Source organism: Grampus griseus (genome assembly GCF_964374135.1).
Source record: "Grampus griseus genome assembly, chromosome: 21".
Lineage (NCBI taxonomy): Eukaryota > Metazoa > Chordata > Mammalia > Artiodactyla > Delphinidae > Grampus > Grampus griseus.
Genome location: NC_139015.1, coordinates 23,375,654 through 23,397,399, shown reverse-complemented (window position 1 = coordinate 23,397,399; position 21,746 = coordinate 23,375,654). Strand labels below are relative to the sequence as shown.

The window sequence follows — 21,746 nt, the reverse complement described above, 5'->3', positions numbered from 1 at the left end:
TGTCCAAATTGTGTCACTGTTACAGGCATTAGTCAATAATCCCAAAATTGAAGTAATAGATGGAAAGTATGCCTTCAAGCCCAAGTACAACTTGAAAGATAAGAAGGCCCTACTTCGGCTTTTAGATAAGCATGACCAGCGAGGCTTAGGAGGAATTCTTTTAGAAGACATTGAGGAAGGACTGCCCAATTCCCAGAAAGCTGTCAAGGTAACCTCTCTTTTCTTTCTATGCCTTAATATAATTTGAATTAATAATATCTTTTGGTTTTAAAAAATATCATGACTTAAAAAAAAGTTATTTTTAAAACCTCCTCCATCATATATACTTGGGGTTGTTACGAGCCAGTTAGAGATTTGAAATTTGTGTTTTGTGCTGTAGAGCAGGACAGAGCATAACCATTTTTGTGGAACTTTTGACAGCTCCCTTTTGTGTTGTTGTGTATGATTGATTCTTCAAAATATTTCTGGAAAGATTTCCTCAAAGACAGTCTTTTTCTTATAAGTTGTTATGTTTGTATTTAAGAACTCCTTCAACAACGCTTGTGCATATTGCTAACCTGAGGGAATCAGAGGCATTAAAACACAAGAACATTTATAATTTGGTTGTTTCGAATTCCTAAAGGGGCTATTAGTAAAAGTGATAGAGTCTACATTTCCTGTTTAAATTTTCAACTCTCTTGGGAAGGCTGCGACTCTCTGTTATTCAAAATTGCTAGCGATTGATGTTAACCTGTAAGCAGGTTCATTCTTTTTGCTACCTGTGGAGAAAACATGCTTCTTTCTCTACTTCTTGGTAATTCAGTTACACACGTTAGCTTTTTTGGTATTGTCCCACAAGTCCCTTAGACTGTGTGTGTGTGTGTGTGTGTGCGCGCGCGCACGCACGCGTGCTTTTGGACTTTGTTGTTGTATTGATCTGTTGTTAATTGTACTGACTTTTTTTACCTCCAATTTGTTATTAAGCCCAATTGGTTAATTCTTTATAGATTGTATTTTCAGTTCTAGACCTTTCTTTTTTTTTAACAATCCCCTCAAGAGAGGTTTTTTGTTTTTTTTTTTTTAATATTTATTTGGCTGCACCAGGGTCTTATTTGTGGCATGTGGGATCTAGTTCCCTGACCAGGGATTGAGCGTGGAGTCTTAACCACTGGACCACCAGGGAAGTTCCATCTAGACTTTTCTTTTCATTCTTTCTTAGGTTTCTGTTTCTTTTCTGAGATTTTGTTTTTTTTCCATTCATTACAAGCATATTTTACATTACATCCTGCGTGTAATTTCTTGTAGCTGCTTTAAAATTCTCCTAATTTCAAGAGCTGGGTCATCTTGGGGATGGTCTGCTCTGAGACTTCGTCTCTTGAGTACGGGTCATGTTTTCTTTCTTCATATACCTAATTTCTGTTGAGTCTTGAACACTGAATTATATGGCTCAGGATTCTGTTATATTCCTCCAAGGAGTGTTTTTGTTTGTTTATTTTGCTTTTAAGTGGGCATTTGTCTTGACTAGAGTCAAACTTCAAACTTTGTATTCTCTGTGGTGGATGGCATACGACACATCTGTTTTGTTCTTTTAGCTCTATTCTTTTTAAAATGTCTTGTCCAGAGATTAGTATAGTAGTTTTCTTCCGGTGGGCTGATCCCTTAGGAGCTACTTGGCCATTACCAGATGAAGAACTGTTTTTAAGATTTTCACTTAAGTGTCTAAACTTAACCTGCACAAATGTTGCAAATAATATGTGACCAAAGTTGATAAATTGTGCACTATTTATAGCATGTTGAAAGGTAGAACTACTGAATCCTAGCTTAACAGTTGGGAGTGCTAGGTACATTTCCTGCTCTATTCTTTTTCCCATTTTGATACAGGCTAGTATTGTTACTCTTTGGTAGGCTTTATATTACATTCTAAAGTAGAATAGTAACGTAAACTGATAATTGCTTTTTCTATTTTAAATAATTTTGTGATGTAAAGTCACATTGTCACCCTATTTTTTTTTTTTTAACATTTGGCTTCCACTTTTTTTCTTTTTCTTTTTTTTTTTTTGGCTGCGTTGGGTCTTCATTTCTGCACGTGGGCTTTCTCTGGTTGCGGCGAGTGGGGGCTACTCTTGGTTGCAGTGTGTGGGCTTCTCATTGTGGTGGCTTCTCTTGTTGCAGAGCATGGGCTCTAGGTGTGCAGGCTTCAGTAGTTGTGGCATGTGGGCTCAGTAGTTGTGGCTTGTGGGCTCTAGAACACAGCCTCAGTAGCTGTGGCACACGGGCTTAGTTGCTCCGCAGAATGTGGAATCTTCCCGGACCAGGGATCGAACCTGTGTCCCCTGCGTTGGCAAGTAGATTCTTAACCAGGGAAGTCCCTGTTACCCTGTTTTTAATGGCTCTCTTCCTTAAGGAGTAGAGCTGAAAAGGGGTCATGAAAAGCACACAGTCTGTCATTTGCAAGCAGTATTATTTCTAAATTGTTCGAAGCCCCAAGTTTTTAAAAATCCTCACATTTTAAATATGTGAAGATATGTTCTAAGTAATTTCTCAAGGGAGAAATTTGGCCTAATTAAGTTAAATCCCTTTTGTGTTGTTTCCTTTTCTTCAGTTCTTGGTGGAGATAGAAGATAACTTTTACTGTCATTTTGTTGACCATATAGACAATGAGAAAAACCAGTGGCTGTTCCAGATTATTCATCTCTCAGTAGTTGTTTTTTGGGGGTTTTCTAATAATTAAATTAACTTCCAGAATAATTTTAATAACTCTGTGTTTGTGATATGGTTTAATTTTAAGATGGTGTATTGAATGAACTAAGGGTTTTTTTAATTAAAAATTCTTTTTAATTGTAAAAAAAGATCATAGTAAGTCTGGTTAAATGCGTCACATACATAGTTATCAAAAAAATTATTTTGTGATAAGAACTTTTAAGATCTCTCAGCAACTTTCAAATATGCAATACAGTATTATTAACTATAGTCATCATAATGTATAGTGCATCTCTATGACTTATTTTACAACTGGAAGTTTGTACCTTTTGACCCCTTTCTTGCATTTTGCCCACCCCTTGACCCACTCACTGCCTCTTGGGACCATCAATCTGTTCTCTGTATCTGTGAGCATATATATATGTGTATATATATATATATATATATATATATATATTTATTTATTTATTTAAGATTTCACATATAAGTGAGATCATACAGTATTTGTCTTTCTCAGTCTGACCTACTTGACTTAGCATAATGCCCTCAAGGTCCATCCATGTTGTCGCAAATGGCAAGATTTCATTCTTTTTTATGGCTGCGTAATATTCCATTGTTTATATATAACACATTTTCCTTATCCATTCATACATCATTGGGCACTTAGGTTGTTTCCATATCTTGGCTACTGTAAATAATGCTGCACTGAACAAGGTGGTGCATATATCTTTTTAAGTTAGTGTTTTCATTTTCTTTGGATAAAAATACCCAGAAGTGGTATTGCTGAATCATATGGTAGTTTTATTTTTAATTTTTTGAGGAACCTCCATACTGTTTTCCAAGGTGCCTACATCAGTTTACATTCACACCAACAGTGCAGTAGGGTTCCCTTTTCTCCATATCCTCACCAAGACTCATACCTTTATTATGTTGAGGTATGTTACCTTGGTATCCACATTGTGGAGAGTTATCATGAGTGGATGTTGAGTTTTGCCAAATGCTTTTTCTGCATTTACTGAAATGATCATATGATTTTTATCTTTCATTTTGTTAATGTGCTGTATCACATTGATTGATTTGCAGATATTGAACCATCCTTGCATGCCTGGAATAAATCCCACTTGATTGTGGTGTGTGATTCTTTCAATGTATTGTTAAATTTGGTGTGTTGACTATTTGGTTGAGGATTTTTTGCATCTATGTTCATTAGGGATATTGGCCTGTAATTTTCTTTTCTTGTAGCATACTTTATCTGGTTTTGGTATCAGGGTAATGCTGGCCTCGAAAAATGAGTTTGATGAACTGCTTCAGTTTTTTGGACGAGTTTGAGAAGGATTGATATTCTTCTTTGTTCAGTAGAGTTCACTAGTGAAGTTATCTGGTCCTGGACTTTTGTTTGTTGGGAGATTTTTGATTACTTATTCAATTTCTTTATTAGTAACTGATCTGTTCAGAATTCCTATTTCTTCATGATTCAGTCTTGATAGCTTATATGTTTCTAGAAATTCATCCGTTTCCTCTAGGTTGTCCAGTTTTGTTGGTGTACGTTCATAGTAGTCTCTTATTCTTTGTATTCTGTGGTATTATTTGTAATGCCTTTCATTTCATTTCTGATTTAATTGAGTTTTCTGTCCTTTTTTCTTGGATAGTTGAGCTAAAGGTTTGTCAATTTTGTTTATCTTTTCAAAGAACCCATTCATAGTTTCATTACTCTTTTCTGTTGTCTTTTTAGTCTCTATTTAACTTTATTTCTACTGTAATCTTTGTTAGTTCCTTCCTTCTACTAACTTCATGCTTCATTTGTTCTTTTTCTAGTTCTTTGAGGTGTAAATTTAGGTTATCCGATATTGTTCTTGTTTTTCGATGTAGGCATTTATACCTATGAACTTTCTCTTAGAATTGCTTTTTTTTTTTTAACCTCTCATAAGTTTTGGTATGTTGTATTTCCATTTTCATTTTTTTCAAGGTATGTTTAAATTTCTTCTTTGACCCAGTGATTAGCAGCATATTGCTTAATTTCTGCATATTGCTTAATCTCTGCATATTTGTGAATTTTCCATCTTGTAATTGATTTTTAGTTTTACGTACCATTGTGGTCAGAAAAGGTGCTTGATGTGATTTGTTAAGGCTCATTTTGTGGCTTAACATATTAACTATCCTGGAGAATGTCAAGTGTGTACTTGAGAATAATGTGTATTCTATTGCTTTTGGATGGAATGTTCTTTATATATCTGTTAAGTCCATGTAGTTCACACATTGATGCCTAAGGCTGAGATTATTGTTATCTAAAGGCTCATAGATTGAGACTTTATTTCTGTGATGAATTTTACCATCATCATTATAGTCCAGATCACTGCTATCAGGCTTTCTGCATTCTTGTTCTCATTAATTAATAATAATGAAATATCTTATATCAATTTTCTTGTCATTGCTAGAGTAGTAGAAAATGAAAAATTTTTAATTGTCAACTGTGCTCAGTGAAAGCTAAAAGATAGTAAAGACTACTCAAGTCTTTATATTTTCTTTAAAGATGATGCAGTATTTTGGGCAGTGCAGGAAGAAAACTGAAGGATGGCTATTTATCTCATAGTTGCACACACATTTTTAGGTGATTTAATCATTCTTCCATTTTCTTACTGTTCTAGCTTTTCAAAGCATAATTGGAAATGATAGATGGATAATGATGAATAACAAAATATTTCAAGGTAAAGGAAAAGTAAGAACAATGAGTTTCCACAGTTTTTCTCACAGATTAATGAAAGGGTCCAGTAGACCCAAATTGTAATTGCAACATAGATTGAATTTTCTATTTAAAACAATTTTTTTCTTTATGTACTTTGGATGATCTCTAAGAATAAAAGTCTCAAAATATCAATTCTTAAAAATAGAACTGCTCAAGAAAGAAACTCAAGAATTAAAATTTGGTCTAGTGGACCCTAATGGTGTACTGAGGGTTAAAGGAAGTGGGAGTCCTTTGTTGTTTTTTTAAAAAAAAAATGTTTTTGTCTTGGGTGATGTAATTTGGAGTTAACTGAAAATTTTTTCTTTATCTTTAAGGCTTTAGGGGACCAGATACTATTTGTAAACCGTCCTGATAAGAAGAAAATTCTTTTCTTCAATGATAAGAGCTGTCAGTTTTCTGTGGATGAAGGTGAGCCTTTCTGTATAGATACTTTCTTTAATTTGCAGACATGTTACAAATTTAGGGTGACAGAATTTATAATATTATAATACAATTATAACTTAAATTTTATAATACTGCTTTTTTAGCATTATCATCTCAACGCTAATAACTTCTATGTCTAATGTATTGTTTCTCACAATGCAGTTTGAAATGTGTAATTTGAAAGATTTTAGGTACAGTCATAGTATAGCAGTTCATGATTTCTTATGCTCATAGCTCAGCTGTACCAAACAGCAGTTTATTTATTTCTGTTGTTTTACAAATATTACTTCATATCTTGATATGAAAGCTTGTTTCAGGATGGGAAAAAGAATAAACTTTTTGTGGAGACTGATATTCTCTTAAATAACTTAGAATTTTTTGATTATGAAATTGGATAAGAAAGGAGATTAATTTTTTCTTTCTGGCAATTTTAGAGTTGTATGCTAAGCTATATGTTGTCTTGTACTAAATGTGTGATACTTACATTTTGGATTTTAGTTTAAAATATTTCATCAATATTTTCCAGTAAAATAGTAATTAAACAAGGGTTTAGTCACAAGAAATTTCTTTTCTATACAAGTAGATATTCTCATGTAAGCAATTATGTTTTACTCTAAATTTGTATTAATTTTGAAGTTTTATCAAAAGGCAAGAAAAGGATTGAATGTCATTTTAATTATAAAATTTCAAAAGTGATACAAACTCCCAGCAAAATATTCTAAAAATATAGAGGGACATATAGTACGATAGTAGTATAGACTGCAAACAGTGAAACTATTGCTGTGTCAACCTGGTAGTCATATTGACTTTTTTTTATGACATTAAATGAAGGAGTTTCTGTTGAATGAGTAATTTTGTATAAGAAGTGCATTTACAAATCTTGTCCCTATAGAGCCCAAACCTGTCTTGATTATGACTTGTAATTTGTACAGTAACCCTAAGGTTTTCTCTTATGTGTTATCTGGCTGTAGATAATCAGGCTTGTGGTGCTGTAGTTTAGTCAACCTAAGGTTACTTAGATGACCATGATTTTTTGTAGGAAATAGAATATTGTATTTTTGGGAAAATCTTCATCCAGAATACCTTGTATTGATATATAGTTGGTTCTCGATAAATGTTTGTTAATTAAATGAAATTTGCAAAGTATTCCGGCTCTTCTATAATGCCATTTCTAATAAATAAGGTAAGCTTCCTGTATGTAAACAAGATAGTAGTCAGCTCCTTCTGTACGTTGTAATGATAGGTGCTCATTTAAGAAAGATTTGGCTGAGCAATGTTTGTATTGCCTGAGTCTCTTTTACTTGGAATTTTGGTGTTATGTAAACTTTTATAATGTCAAATTGATTTCTTCCTTTTAAAAACTTGATTTTTAAGTCCTTCTGAGTTTAAACAAAGAAACAACTGATTCCTTTATTCTTAAGCATAGTTAATCCATTTGAAGAAGATTTTCACAGTATTAAAAAAAACTTATCACAAGTATCACATGTTCAAATAGTAAGGAAGATCTTACAATAAACAGCAGATGTGGTTTTCCTTTCTCTAGTTCCAGTCCCTTTTTTTTCTGGCAAGTAACTGGTTTTATTTTAGATTCTTCTGGTGGTTTTTCCCATCTTGCTAAATAATATGCTCATACTGTTATTTTTTTAACTTGAAACATCGTCTAATGACTTATTCTTTATCATCTCTCTGATTCCAACACGTATTTCTCTTTTCTACTTCCCAATATAGTACATCGCTATTTTTAGTTTCTCTTTCATTTATCTTGGCACTTTCAACAACGTAAACCTTCTCAGTGGGAATTTTTAGTATTAAGTCTGTTCTGTAGATGGCAGCATAGTGTAGCATATCTGTTCTGGAAGTAGATGTTTAAATTGAGGCAAATGTTTGATAGGAGAGAGATTGCAGTAGCTCTGTAAGAGTAGCATGAAACTGTAGGATTTCTTGATGGTATTTCATTGGAGAAATTTTAGGAGTACACTTGGATTTAGCAGTAACCCTCATAGTACTCCTTACACTAAGCCATTGTGATTTTTGTGTGCCTTGTGTGTGCTTTCTGTGGATACTGTTGTTTTAACTTTGGTCAGTGTTTTCCTGTTTATTTTTATTTTTTTTGCGGTACGCGGGCCTCTCACTGCTGTGGCCTCTCCCTTGCAGAGCACAGGCTCTGGACGCGCAGGCTCAGTGGCCATGGCTCACGGGCCCAGCCGCTCCATGGCATGTGGGATCGGGCCCAGCCGCTCCGTGGCATGTGGGATCTTCCCGGACCAGGGCACGAACCCGTGTCCCCTGCATTGGCAGGTGGACTCTCAACCACTGCACCACCAGGGAAGCCCCTGTTTGTGTATTTTTTACCTACAGTTCTGTTCCTTAGTATTACCTGATTTCATTTGCCATGTTATGTGGCCTTTCGCAAGGCTTAAACTCCTCCCATCTCCTCATTACTTGGCTATAAAGACAAAATGAGGATTTTCACTTTTTGTACCTCAGATTATAAAAGTAATCATATATGCTTTTTAGTAAAATCCCACACATCTAGAAATAAGTGCTGTAAATAGTTTAGTGTTTATTTCTCTAGTTTACTTTCTGTATACTACAGGTATTCAGTGATGCTGTGTGGCTATTTATTTATTTTTAGGATATTATTTATTTTATTATTTATTTATTTATTTGGGTTGTGCCAGTCTTAGTTGCGGCACATGGGATGTTTGTTGTGGCATGTGGACTTCTTAGTTGCAGCATGCGGGATCTTTAGTTGCGGCATGCCTGGGGAATTTCGTTCCCTGATCAGGGATCAAACCTGGGCACGCTGCATTGGGACCGCAGAGTCTTACCCACTGGACCACAGGGGAAGTCCCCCTGTGTGGCTATTTAGTATTCTGTTTCATAGGTGTCTCTGATGCATGGATTTTTAAACACTTAACATTGCTGCAGCAAATATCCTTACAGACCTGATACGGTGGATATATGTATATGTATTTTTTATGTTAATGAAACAGCCATATAAATCAGGAAAATATTGGGAAGGTAAACAATAAATTATTTTTGCATCTTTTAAAGATCTTTACTGCTATTGGTGAAATACGTTACTAGATTTCTCAATATTGAACCATCCTTTTAGTCCTAGAATAACCCTTCTTTGGCGCCTGTATTTCTGCGTTCCTTTTACTAATGTATTTAAGGATTTTTGCCTTTTTCTTTTTTTGTGTGCTTTCTCAGGGTTTGGTATGGGTGTATGCTGGATTCATAAAAAGAGAAGTGCAGATTTATATTTTTAAAATTTATTTCGATATTTGTAATTGTTGAAGCACATTATACATACTCAGATATAAATGGAATATAAATGAAATAGCTGTTTACATTTTTATATAGAATTACCATTGAATGTGGTAGCTACAAGTGAACTAATGAAGGTGTGATTCATTGGCAACTTATATACCATAATTGGTGTTTTCCTTAAGTGATAAAGAATTCTTGGTAAAGTTCTAAAAAATAAAAGGTGTAGCTTTTCTGTGATTACAAAGATTAATCATACTGTATTCATATACATTATACACTTTATATTCTTAGAAAATCAAGTGTGTATTAAACCAGTATAAGAAATACTTTGTTTATATACATAAAACAGAATTGGGTTCTAGGCTCAGTTTATTATAAATTGGTATTTATCATTAATCTGTATACTTTCTAATAAAGATAGTTGGGAGGATGCAGGTTTTTCAGTCTTGGCAGTATTGATATTTGGAGCTGGATAATTTTTTTGATAGGGTTGTCACAGTGCATTTTGGGATGATCAGCAGTATCCCTTGCTGCTTTAGATGCCATTAGCATACCTTTCCCCACAGTGTGACACCCAAAAATGTATCCAGACATTACCAAAAATTCCCTGGGGAGCAGAATTGCCCAGGTTGAGAGTTATATTAAAGGTACAGTTTATGTTCATAAAACAGAAATATTACGATATGTTGTCTTCAAGCTTCTTTTCCTGCGTTCCTTCATTCAGCACATTCAGTGATATGAGGGATAGCAAAGTGAATGAGATTTCTGTCCTTGAGCCCAGGCGGAGGGTGGAATGACATGGGTACACATATGGTACAACATGTCGCTGTGGTGTTCATACAGTGCTGTAGAGACCCTGGGGCTCACAGCCACCCACAGGATCCTCAGGGGTAAGATGCTGTTCTTTTAGTTGAAAGTGTCGGTATTGCATAAGTCACTAATTTTAAAAACGGAGGTTTTTTGTTAATGATTAAATTATGTGTTTCCAGAGAAAACCTATTGAGAACAGATGCACATCTTTTTATATATATATAAATTTATTTATTTATTTATTTATGGCTGTGTTGGGTCTTTGTTGCTGCTCATGGGCTTTCTCTAGTTGTGGCGAGCGGGGGATACTCTTCATTGTGGTGTGCAGGCTTCTCACTGCGGTGGCTTCTCTTGTTGCAGAGCACGGGCTCTAGGCTTGCGTGCTCAGTAGTTGTGGCTTGCAGGGTCTAGAGTGCAGGCTCAGTAGTTGTGGCGCACGGACTTAGTTGCTCCGCGGCCTGTGGGATTTTCCTGGACCAGGGCTTGACCCGTGTCCCCTGCATTGGCAGGCGGATTCCTAACCACTGCGCCACCAGGCAAGCCCACAGATGCATATCTTAACATTTGTCTTTCTCACTGTCCACCTGTCTGTCTTTTTTTGTATTTTATTTCTCAAAATAATTACGCTGATCAAGTTATTTGTTTTAGCTCACTAGGTGGCAGTCTTAGCTCTAGAGAGGAAATGTTGAGTGGGCAAGCTTTCAGTCACACTGAAGATTCACCCTTCATTCTATCTGTGATAGAAGCAAATGTCCAAAAATGAGATATAGCATAAGTAAGGAGAAAGTCTATTGTGTAGTAATTTAAAAAAATTAAATAGGTAAGTGAACCCAGAGTAGTTGGACCTAGGTATGTGTTTTATTTCAGAGGTATTTATTTTCTTAAATCAGAATCTTATTCATTAGAGGCAGTATAAATGCAGGTGGTCAAGAGGATGGTCTGAGTAGTTGATCTGTAGGTTTAACTCTTGGTTCTGCTCCTTACTAGCTTAGGCAAGATACTGCCTAGTAATACTTAACCCCTCTCTGTCTTAGATTCCTCACCTATAAAATAGGAATAGTGGTATCTGTACTTCAGTGGTCCTTATGGGGATTAAATGAGCTAATATAAGTAAAAATGCTTAGAGCTTGGAACGGAGCCTGGCACATAGTAAGAATAGTAGTATCAGCAGGTTAACTATTATTAGTAACATTAAAAATATAAAATAGTACCAAAATATTAGGTGTTTTAATCTTACTCATCTGGTTACTTTATTCCGCTATCTGGTTATTAACTCAGTGGATCTGTGGTTTTGCAGTTGGTTAGACAGGTAACAGAGAAGCAGAGTCAGTTCAGTCGGAGTTCGGAGTGCTGATGTGTGGCAGTGACATACTGTTAGGTGGTGTTTCTGTATGAAGTCCGATGACAATCTGACTGTCCCCCCATTGCTGGTAACTTGTTCTTTTCTGCCTGGAAGCTTCAGCGATTTCAGCTTTATCCTTAAAATCTAGGACTCCTCCCAGTAGCTACTCCCCTGGGGCCCTGATACTGTTTTAGGTCATTTTTTAATAGCTATGTGGTATTCCAGATAGGGACATACTTTAAAACACTTTTTCTTATGCTCCACAAAGAGAAACTTAGTGTTTGTTTTATTTTTTTGCTATATGCTATTATAAATAATGCTCAGTCCTTGCACATAAATACATGTACACTTGCTTCGTTATCTCCTTATTGTAGTTTTCTTAAAGTATAATTGGTGGGTCAAAAGATAAGGCATGTTTGAAAAAAATTTCAGTAGCCTGCCTAATGCCCATCCTAAAGTTTGCACCAATTTTTGGGACCAATTTATATGCGAAGGTATCCATTTCTTTACCCTCACTAGATGTTTTCAGTTGACTTTGCCGGCCTCACAGAAAATACAGATTATCTTGATTTTAATTTATATTTTCTTGCCGTGATTTTTATAAAATTTACACCAGTTTATTTCTCTTTGTACCTCTGTCAGAAAATCTGAGCATTTTCTGTCCCTACAAACATTAACAAGTAATTAAATTTGGGATCTTGTGAGATCCTGTTTCTAAAATTAGGCCCTGCCTTCCAGTGTTCATCTTAAGTATTTATGCAGCTGTAATACATTTACACAATAGATGTATTATTTAAGTACTGCAACAGCATTGAGCTAAGGAAAGCCATGATTAAAGTAGAAATGTTTCATTGAAACAAAGACATTGAAGAGTTTTTATTCAGGTATTTTCCTCCGAATACAGCTCAAGTGATGTTTCTTTTAGCAAAAGGAGGTAGTTAAATTTTGTTTTAATGTCCTTTCAATTCCACTGTACTATGAAAATATATAGTGTTGTATATTCTTTTTGGTGGTACAGTAACACAGACTGGCTTTCCAGACCATTCCTGTCACATTGCCTCTGTCCTTGTGTCGTAAGTGGCCTGAGGTATATAAGCTCTGTACACATCAGGTACAAAGTGAAAGTAGTTTCAGTCTTCAAGGAACTGAAATTTTGCAATGCTGGTAACACAGAGGTTTGGTAAAAAGTGAACTGAGTGAAGTTTAACACTGAATGAAAGGTGTTTTTATTACATGTATTTTTTTCTCCTTACCTTTTTGTTATACAGAGAGAAGTACACAGTATAGTTGTTATACAGTTACATCATGTATTACTTATTCTAAATAGTGAGTACAATTTTTACACGTTGATAGTTAGAATTTAACGTCATATTTAAAACGTCAGAACTATTGTGTGTGACATAATTCCTTCAGCAGCTATGTAAATCTGACATGTAAATTCCCTGATACGGTGTACATTTTAAGATAATTTGTGTGCCTTTTTGGGATTAGATGTTTTTGTTGCTGACGTGGAAGTTTGACCTGAAGCTATTTTCTCTCATATATGCCTGATGTGAGCAGAGCTAGCCATGTTAGTCACATTGTTCTCAAAGCTTGGCTAAGAAGTAGATAGTTGGGGGCTTGTAGCTTTCACTTAGAGAAAGCTGGAGAGAGCACTGTTCCCACTCTTGCAGCAACAACAAACCCTGGGCAGTTGCAAAGTTGCAGTTTTCTTGACTCCATCAGAGAGCTGAGGTTGCAGGGCAACCACCTAACCTGAAATGGAAGGAAAGGCAGGCACTTCCAAGAAAAAGGTGGGATGGAAACACTTGTTTACCTGGCACAGGGAACATGACCACTGCTCAGAAGAATTCAGTTAAAATGTTTAATGACCTGCTAAACGCTTAGTGTGGACTAGCAAGCGAGTATAGAACCCCTGGGGGCCACAGACACATGAGAGTTCGCACCCACTCACAGGCTCTTCTCCGCAGACTGCCCTCGCTGCTTACAAAGCAGAGGCCAGGGTGGGGGGAACTGGCATTATAGGGCAGGTCTGGAGGAGGGGAGCAGTAGACGCTTCCGAAAAGACATGAAGCCCTATCTGGCTTCTCCTTCCTCCCTGTCTCCTATGAGACAGAAGCCTTCAACTCCTGTGAGAAGAAAAGAAAGAAAAACCCTCTACCTGGGGGAAGGGAGGAATATATGCTGGGCCCAGAACTTTGGCAGAGGGGGCAGGGCAGGAACACTGAGAAGGCTATCCCCAGACACCTCGGAACATAGGGCTTGTCTAAATAAAGCTGAGGCTTAATCGGAATATCAGAGAACTCCCACCCACCCCCATACAGGCTGACAGATTTGGAGTAACAGGTAGCAGTGGAATTCCATGAGAGTCGCAAGAGCATGGAGGCTGACAGACCATCCCGGGTGCAGCATAGGGAAGACCTAAAAAAGCAGGTTGAGCAGACACTGAGGAAAAACCCTCTGGCAAAGCAGGCTCTACCCTAAACACCCTTAGGTATGGCTAGAGGCATTCGGAGCCTGTGGTGCATTGTGGGTAACCATAGCAGCAACAAATTCCAAACCAAGTTCACATTCTGACAATAGAATGCCTCTACCTCCACATGCTGAAGGCCTAGCAGAAGGAAAGGCGTGCCCATTTCCCAGCACAGAAACTATTTACCTCAGTCTCAGCTGTCCTACAGAGGATATCCTGCTTTCAAAAAAATTATGAGGCATAGAAAGAAGCAAGGAAAAGCAAAGCACTTTTGAGACAAGGGAATTTACAGAACCAAATTCTTAGGGCACAGATATTGGAACTGTCAGACATGGAATTTAAAATAACACTGGTTGATATGTTAAGGCCTACAGTAGAAAAGGCAGACAGCGTGCGTGCTCAGGTAGGATATTTCATCAGAGAGATAGACATTATAAGAAAATCAAATGAAAATTCTAGAAATGAAAAGCACAGTAACAGAGACAAGAAAGCTCATTAGTCAACTTGGCATAACCAAGGAAAGAATCTGTAAACTGCAAGATAGGCCAGTACAAATTAAACTGAAATGCAGAGACAAATGCGAAGAAATGCAGCAGAGTCTCCAGGAGCTGTGAGATGACATCAAATGGTCTGAATTTCTAACTAAAATCTCAGAAGGAGAAGAGAAAGAGAATGGGAGAGAAGAAATAATGGCTAAGTATTCTGTAAAATTAATGATAAACACCAAATCAGAGGTCCAGGAAGCTCAGAGAACATGAGGCAAGATAATCCCCCAAAAGAAACAAATGACAGAAAAAGCACCTAAGCATATCATTTTCAAACTGCCAAAAACTGAAGGTGAAGAGAAAATATTGAAGTAGAGGAAAAAGCTCATTACAAAGGAAAAAAGAATTACAGCAGACTTGTCATTTGACCCTGTGCAAACCAAAACACAGTGCAGTGACATCTTTAAAGCACTAAAAGGGAAGAAGTTTTCAGTACAGAATTCTGTACCCAGCAAAAGTAATCTTTAAAAAACGAAGGATAAATATTCTCTCAGAGGAATATTCTCTCAGTATCACAGAAACTGAGAGAATTCACTGTCATCAGACCTGCATTATCAGAAATCCCTTAAGGAAGTTCTTAAGGCAGAGGGTATGTGATACTAGACAGAAAGTTGGATCTATACAAGAAAGTAAGTGTGCTGTAATGGAATAAATGAAAGTAAATATAAAATTCATTTGTCTAATTAAAATTTTTAATTAAAGATTTTTAATCATTCTGAAAGATAGCTGACTATAATGCAGAAATATTAGACATGAATTTGTGTTTAGAGCATATGTAAAAGTAACATTTATGGGCTTCCCTGGTGGTGCAGTGGTTGAGAGTCCGCCTGCCGATGCAGGGGATGCGGATTCGTGCCCTGGCCGGGAGGATCCCACATGCCGCGGAGCGGCTGGGCCCGTGAGCCATGGCCACTGAGCCTGCGCGTCCGGAGCCTGTGCTCCGCAACGGGAGAGGCCACAACAGTGAGAAGCCCACGTACAGCAAAAAAAAAAAAAAAAAAAAAGTAAAATTTATGACAGTAGCTCAAAGGTGAGGAGGGAATATACTATTATAGCATCTTTACATATGATCTGGTATAATTTACTTGAAGTTAGGCTCTGGTTAGCTGAAGATGTGTATTGTAAACTCTAGGACAACCACTGAAACCATTAAAAAGAAAAAGTATAGTTAACAGTACTATATTGTATAGTTGCAAGCTGCTAAGAGAGTAGGTTCTCATCACAAGAAAAAGGATTATGACTATGTGAGGCGATTTATGTTAACTTACTGTGGTAATCTCTTCACAATATATACATGTATCAAATCATTATGTTATACATCTAAAATTAATACAGTGTTATGTATCAATTATATATAGCTCCATAAATAAAACTATAAGTAATAAGACAATAATAGAGAGAAAATGGAATCATAAAAATATATTTAGTTAATCCAGATGAACACAGGAACAGAAGGAAAAAGGGAGGAGACAAAACATAGAAACAGTGAGCAAGATGATAGATTTTATTCCAACCACATTAAGTGATAATTATGTTAAATGTAAATCATCTAAACATACTAAGACAGATTTTCATCTGTCTAAACATACAAAATCATATAACATACTTTTCACTGTAAAATCATCTAAACATACTAATTGAGATAGATGTAAATTGCCTAAACATACTAAGACAAATTTTCACATTGGATGCAAATGCAAGACCATAGTATACGCTGTCTATGAGAAACTTTGTAAAAATGTGGGTTAAAAGTAGAAGGATAGGACTTCCCTGGTGGCGCAGTGGTTGAGAGTCTGCCTGCTGATGCGGGGGACGCGGGTTTGTGCCCCGGTCCAGGAGGATCCCACATACCGTGGAGCGGCTGGGCCCATGAGCCATGGCCGTTGAGCCTGCGCGTCCAGAGCTTGTGCTCCGCAACGGGAGAGGCCACAACGGTGAGAGGCCCGCGTACCACAAAAAAAAAAAAAAAAAAGTACAAGGATATAAAATGATGAATCATGCAAACACTAATCAAAAGAAAGCTAGAGTATTAGTATCAGGCAAAGTAGTCTTCAGAACAGAGAAAATTACCAAGAATAAAGAGGAATATTACATAATGATAAAGGGTTCACTTCTCCAAAGTTATATAATAGTCCTAAATATATGTATATTTAACAACAGAGCTTTAAAATACATGAGTTAAAAATAGATACAGGACTTCCCTGGTAGTCCAGTGGGTGAGACTCCGCACTCCCAATGGCGGGGACCCAGGTTCGATCCCTGGTCGGGGAACTAGGTCCCGCATGCATGCCGCAACTAAAGATCCCACGTGCTGCAGCTAAGACCTGGCACAGCCAAAATAAGTAAATAAATTTATTAAAAATACAGCTATAACTGAAAGGATAAATAGACAAACCCACAATTAAGATTGAATTTCACAGCACTCCTCTCTCAGTAATTGATTGAACAAATAGATGGAAAATTAGTAAGGATATGAAAGTCTTAAACAATACTATCAACCAACTTGACCTCATTGACATTTGTAAAACAAGACTACCCAAAAACAGGATACATGTTTTCCATTGTACATGGGATATTCACCAAGACAGATGGTATTCTAGGCCACAAAACTTTAATGAATTTAAAAGAATTGAAAGCATATAAAAGATGTGTTTGGATCATAATGGAATTAGACTAGAAATCAGAGATATATTTGGAAATGCTCCAAAGTATTTGGAAATTAAATAACACTCTTAAATAACTCGTGGTTTGAGGAGGAAATCATCAGGGAAGTAAAAAAGTATGTTGAATTAAATGAAAGTGAAAGCACAAGATATCAAAATTCATGGGATGCAGCTACAGCAGTGCTTAAAGGGAAATAGAGCATTAAATGCGTACATTAAAAAAGGACATTACATTATGGATATACAACATTTTATTCATCCATTCATCAGTTGATGGGCATTTGAGTTGTTTCTACTTTTTGGCCATTGTGAATAATGGTACTATGAACGTTCATGTACAAGTTTTTGTGTGGAAATAATTTTTCATTTCTCTTAAGTACATACCTAGGAGTGGAATTGCTGGATAATATGGTAATTCCGATGGCTAACTTTTGAGCAATTGCCATACTGTTTTGCAAAGTGGCTACATCATTTTACATTCCTAGCAGCAGTGCGTGAGGGTTCCAATTTCTCCACATCATTGCCAACACTGATTTTAGCTGTCATACTGGGTGTGAAATGGTATCTTATCATAGTTTTGATTCACATTTCTCTAATAATGAGCATCTTTTTGCTTAATGGCCATTTGTATGTTGTTTTATTTTTAAAATTTTTATTTATTTAAAAAATGTTTATTTTTATATTGGAGAATAGTTGATTTACCCTGTTGTGTTAGTTTCAGGTGTACAGCAAAGTGATTCAGTTATACATGTATATTATCTTTTGAGAAATGTCTGATTAAATTCTTTACCTATTAAAAAAAATTTTTTTTCTTTTTTTTTTGTGGTACGCGGGCCTCTCACTGTTGTGACCTCTCCCGTTGCGGAGCACAGGCTCCAGACGCGCAGGCCCAGCGGCCATGGCTTATGGGCCCAGCCGCTCCGCGGCATGTGGGATCCTCCTGGACTGGGGCACGAACCCGTGTCCCCTGCATCGGCAGGCGGACTCTCAACCACTGCACCACCAGGGAAGCCCTAAAAAAATTTTGTTATTATAGAATTTTTTTCTGTGCTACACTACATACCCTTGTTGCTTATCTATTTTATATGTCGTAGTTTTTGTATCTCTTAATCCCATCCCCCCAACTTGCCCTTCTCCTCTTCCCTCCCCCCACTGGTAACCACTAGTTTGCTTGCTATATCTGTGGGTCTGTTTCTGTTTTCTTATATTCATTTGTTTTATTGTTTTAGATTTCACATATAAGTGATATCATACAGTCTTTATCTTTCTCTTTGTCTTACTTCATTTAGCACAATACCCTTCAGGTCCACCCATGTGGTTGCAAATGGCATTATTTCATTCTTTTTATGGCTGAGTAGTATTCCATTGTATATATGTACCACACCTTCTTTATTTATCTGCTGATGGACACTTAGGTTGCTTCCTTCCAACTTAGGTTGGCTACTGTAAATAGTGCTGCTGTGACTATCGAGGTGCACATATCTTTTTGAATTAGTGTTTCATTTTCCTTGGATATATACCCAGGAGTGGAATTGTTGGGTCACATGGTAGTTATATTTTTAGTTTTTTGAGGAACCTCCATACTGTTTTCCTTAGCGGCTGTGCCAAGTTACATTCTCACAAACACTGTACAGGGGTTCCCTTTTCTCCACATCCTTAACAACATTTGTTATTTGTCATCTTTTGATGACAGCCATTCTGACAGGTGTGAGGTTATGTCTTATTGTATTTTCCTGACGATTAGAGATGTTGAGCATCTTTTCATGTGCCTGTTGGCCACCTGTATGTCTTCTTTGGAAAAATGTCTATTCAAGCTTCTGGTCATTTTTTAATCAGGTTGTTTATTCTTTTGATATTGAGTTGATAGAGTTGTATGAACCATTTATATATTTTGGATGTTAACCCCTTATCTGTCATATTATTTGCAAGTATTTTCTCCCACTTGGTATGTTGTCTTTTCATTTTGTCAGTGGTTTCCTTGGCTGTACAAAATCTTTTAAGTTTAATTAGGTCTCATTTGTTTATTATTTATTTATTTATTTATTTATTTATTTATTTTTGCGGTACGCGGGCCTCTCACCGCTGGGCCTCTCCCGTCGCGGAGCACAGGCTCCGGACGCGCAGGCTCAGCGGCCATGGCTCACAGGCGCAGCCGCTCCACGGCATGTGGGATCTTCCCGGATCGGGGCACGAACCCGCGTCCCCTGCATTGGCAGGCGGACTCTCAACCACTGCGCCACCAGGGAAGCCCCTTATTTATTTTTTTAACATCTTTATTGGAGTATAATTGCTTTACATTGTTGTGTTAGTTGCTGCTGTATATAACAAAGTGAATCAGGAGGGCAGACAGCAGAAGCAAGAAGCACTATAATCCTGCATCCTGTGGAACAAAAACCACATTCACAGAAAGATAGACAAGATAAAAAGGCAGAGGGCTATGTACCAGATGAAGGAACAAGATAAACCCCCAGAAAAACAACTAAATGAAGTGGAGATAGGAAACCTTCCAGAAAAAGAATTCAGAATAATGATAGTGAAGATGATCCAGGACCTTGGAAAAAGAGTGGAGGCAAAGATCAAGAAGTTGCAAGAAATGTTTAACAAAGACCTAGAACAATTAAAGAACAGGGCTTTCCTGGTGGCACAGTGGTTGAGAGTCTGCCTGCCGATGCAGGGGACGTGGGTTTGTGCCCCAGTCTGGGAAGATCCCACATGCCATGGAGCGGCTGGGCCCGTGACTCGTGGCCACTGAGCCTGCGCGTCCGAAGCCTGTGCTCCGAACGGGAGAGGCCACAGCAGTGAGAGGCCTGCATACTGAAAAAAAAAAACAAACACCTAGAAGAATTAAAGAACAAACAAAGACGAACAGTACAATAACTGAAATGAAAAAGGCACGAGAAGGAATCAATAGCAGAAGAACGGATAAGTGACCTGGAAGGCAGAATGGTGGAATTCACTGACGTGGAACAGGATAAAGAAAAAAGAATGAAAAGAAATGAAGACAGCCTGAGAGACCTTTGGGACAACATTAAATGCAACAGCATTCGCATTATAGGGGTCCCAGAAGGAGAAGAGAGAGAGAAAGGACCCGAGAAAATATTTGAAGAGATTATAGTCGAACACTTCCCTAACATGGGAAAGGAAATAGCCACCCAAGTCCAGGAAGCACAGAGAGGCCCAGGCAGTAGAAACCCAAGGAGAAACACGCCGGGACACATAGTAATCAAATTGACAAAAATTAAAGACAAAAATTATTGAAAGCAACAAGGGAGAAACGACAAATAATGTACAAGGGAACTCCTATAACGTTAACAGTTGAGTTCTCAGCAGAAACTCTACAAGCCAGAAGGGAGTGGCATGATATATTTAAAGTGATGAAAAGGAAGAACCTACAACCAAGATTACTCTACCTGGCAAGGATCTCATTCAGATTCGACAAAATTGAAAGCTTTACAGACAAGCAAAAGCTAAGAGAATTCAGCACCACCAAACCAGCTCTACAGCAAATGCTAAAGGAACTTTTCTAAGTGAGAAACACAAGGGAAGAAAAGGACCTACAAAAACAAACCCTTAACAACTAAGAAAATGGTAATAGGAACATACATACCGATGATTACCTTAAACGTGAATGGATTAAATGCTCCAACCAAAAGACACAGGCTCACTGAATGGATACAAAAGCAAGACCCATATATGAGACCCACTTCAGACCTAGGGACACATACAGACTGAAAGTGAGGGAATGGAAAAAGATATTCCATGCAAATGGAAATCAAAAGAAAGCTGGAGTAGCAATACTTATATCAGATAAAATAGACTTTAAAGAATGTTACAAGAGACAAGGAAGGACACTACATAATGATCAAGGGATCAATCCAAGAAGAAGATATAACAATTATAAATATATATGCACCCAACGTAGGAGCGATACATAAGGCAACTGCTAACAGCTATAAAAGAGGAAATCAACAGTGACACAGTAATAGTGGGGGACTTTAACACCTTACTTACACCAATGGACAGATCATCCAAACAGAAAAGTAATAAGAAAAGAGAAGCTTTAAATGACACAATAGACCAGATAGATATAATTGACATTTATACGACATTCCATCCAAAAACAGCAGAATACACTTTCTCCTCAAGTTCGCATGGAACATTCTCCAGGATAGATCACATCTTGGGTCACAAATCAAGCCTCAGTCAATTTAAGAAAATTCAAATCATATCAAGCATCTTTTCTGACTACAACACTATGAGATTAGAAATGAATTACAGGGAAAAAAATGTAAAAAACACAATCACATGGAGGCTTAACAATACATTAATAAATAACCAAGAGATCATTGAAGAAATCAAAGAGAAAATCAAAAAATACCTAGAGACAAATGACAGTGAAAACATGACGATCCAAAACCTATGGGATGCAGCAAAAGCAGTTCTAAGAGGGAAGTTTATAGCAATACAAGCCTACCTCAAGAAACAAGAAAAATCTCAAACATTCTAACCTTACACATAAAGGAACTAGAGAAAGAAGAACAAACAAAACCCAAAGTTAGGAGAAGGAAAGAAATCATAAATATCAGACCAGAAATAAATGAAATAGAAACAAAGAAAACAATAGCAAAGATAAATAAAACTAAAACCTGGTTCTTTGAGAAGATAAAATTGATAAACCATTAGCCAGACTCATCAAGAAAAAGAGGGAGAGGACTCAATAGAATTAGAAATGAAAAAGGAGAAGTTACAACAGACATACAGAAATACAAAGCATCCTAAGAGACTACTACAA

General features: G+C 36.9%; 1 protein-coding gene across 1 annotated transcript in view; it reads left to right on the top strand.

Moving 5' to 3' along the window:
• The window catches only part of GTF2E2 (general transcription factor IIE subunit 2), a 74,959-nt gene that overhangs the window by 37,722 nt on the left and 15,491 nt on the right, over window positions 1–21,746 (top strand). Inside the window, exons 5-6 of the mRNA XM_082680378.1 lie at window positions 26–208; window positions 5,737–5,830. Coding sequence (XP_082536504.1) covers window positions 26–208; window positions 5,737–5,830 — 277 coding nt within the window. The remainder of the gene's footprint in view (window positions 1–25; window positions 209–5,736; window positions 5,831–21,746) is intronic.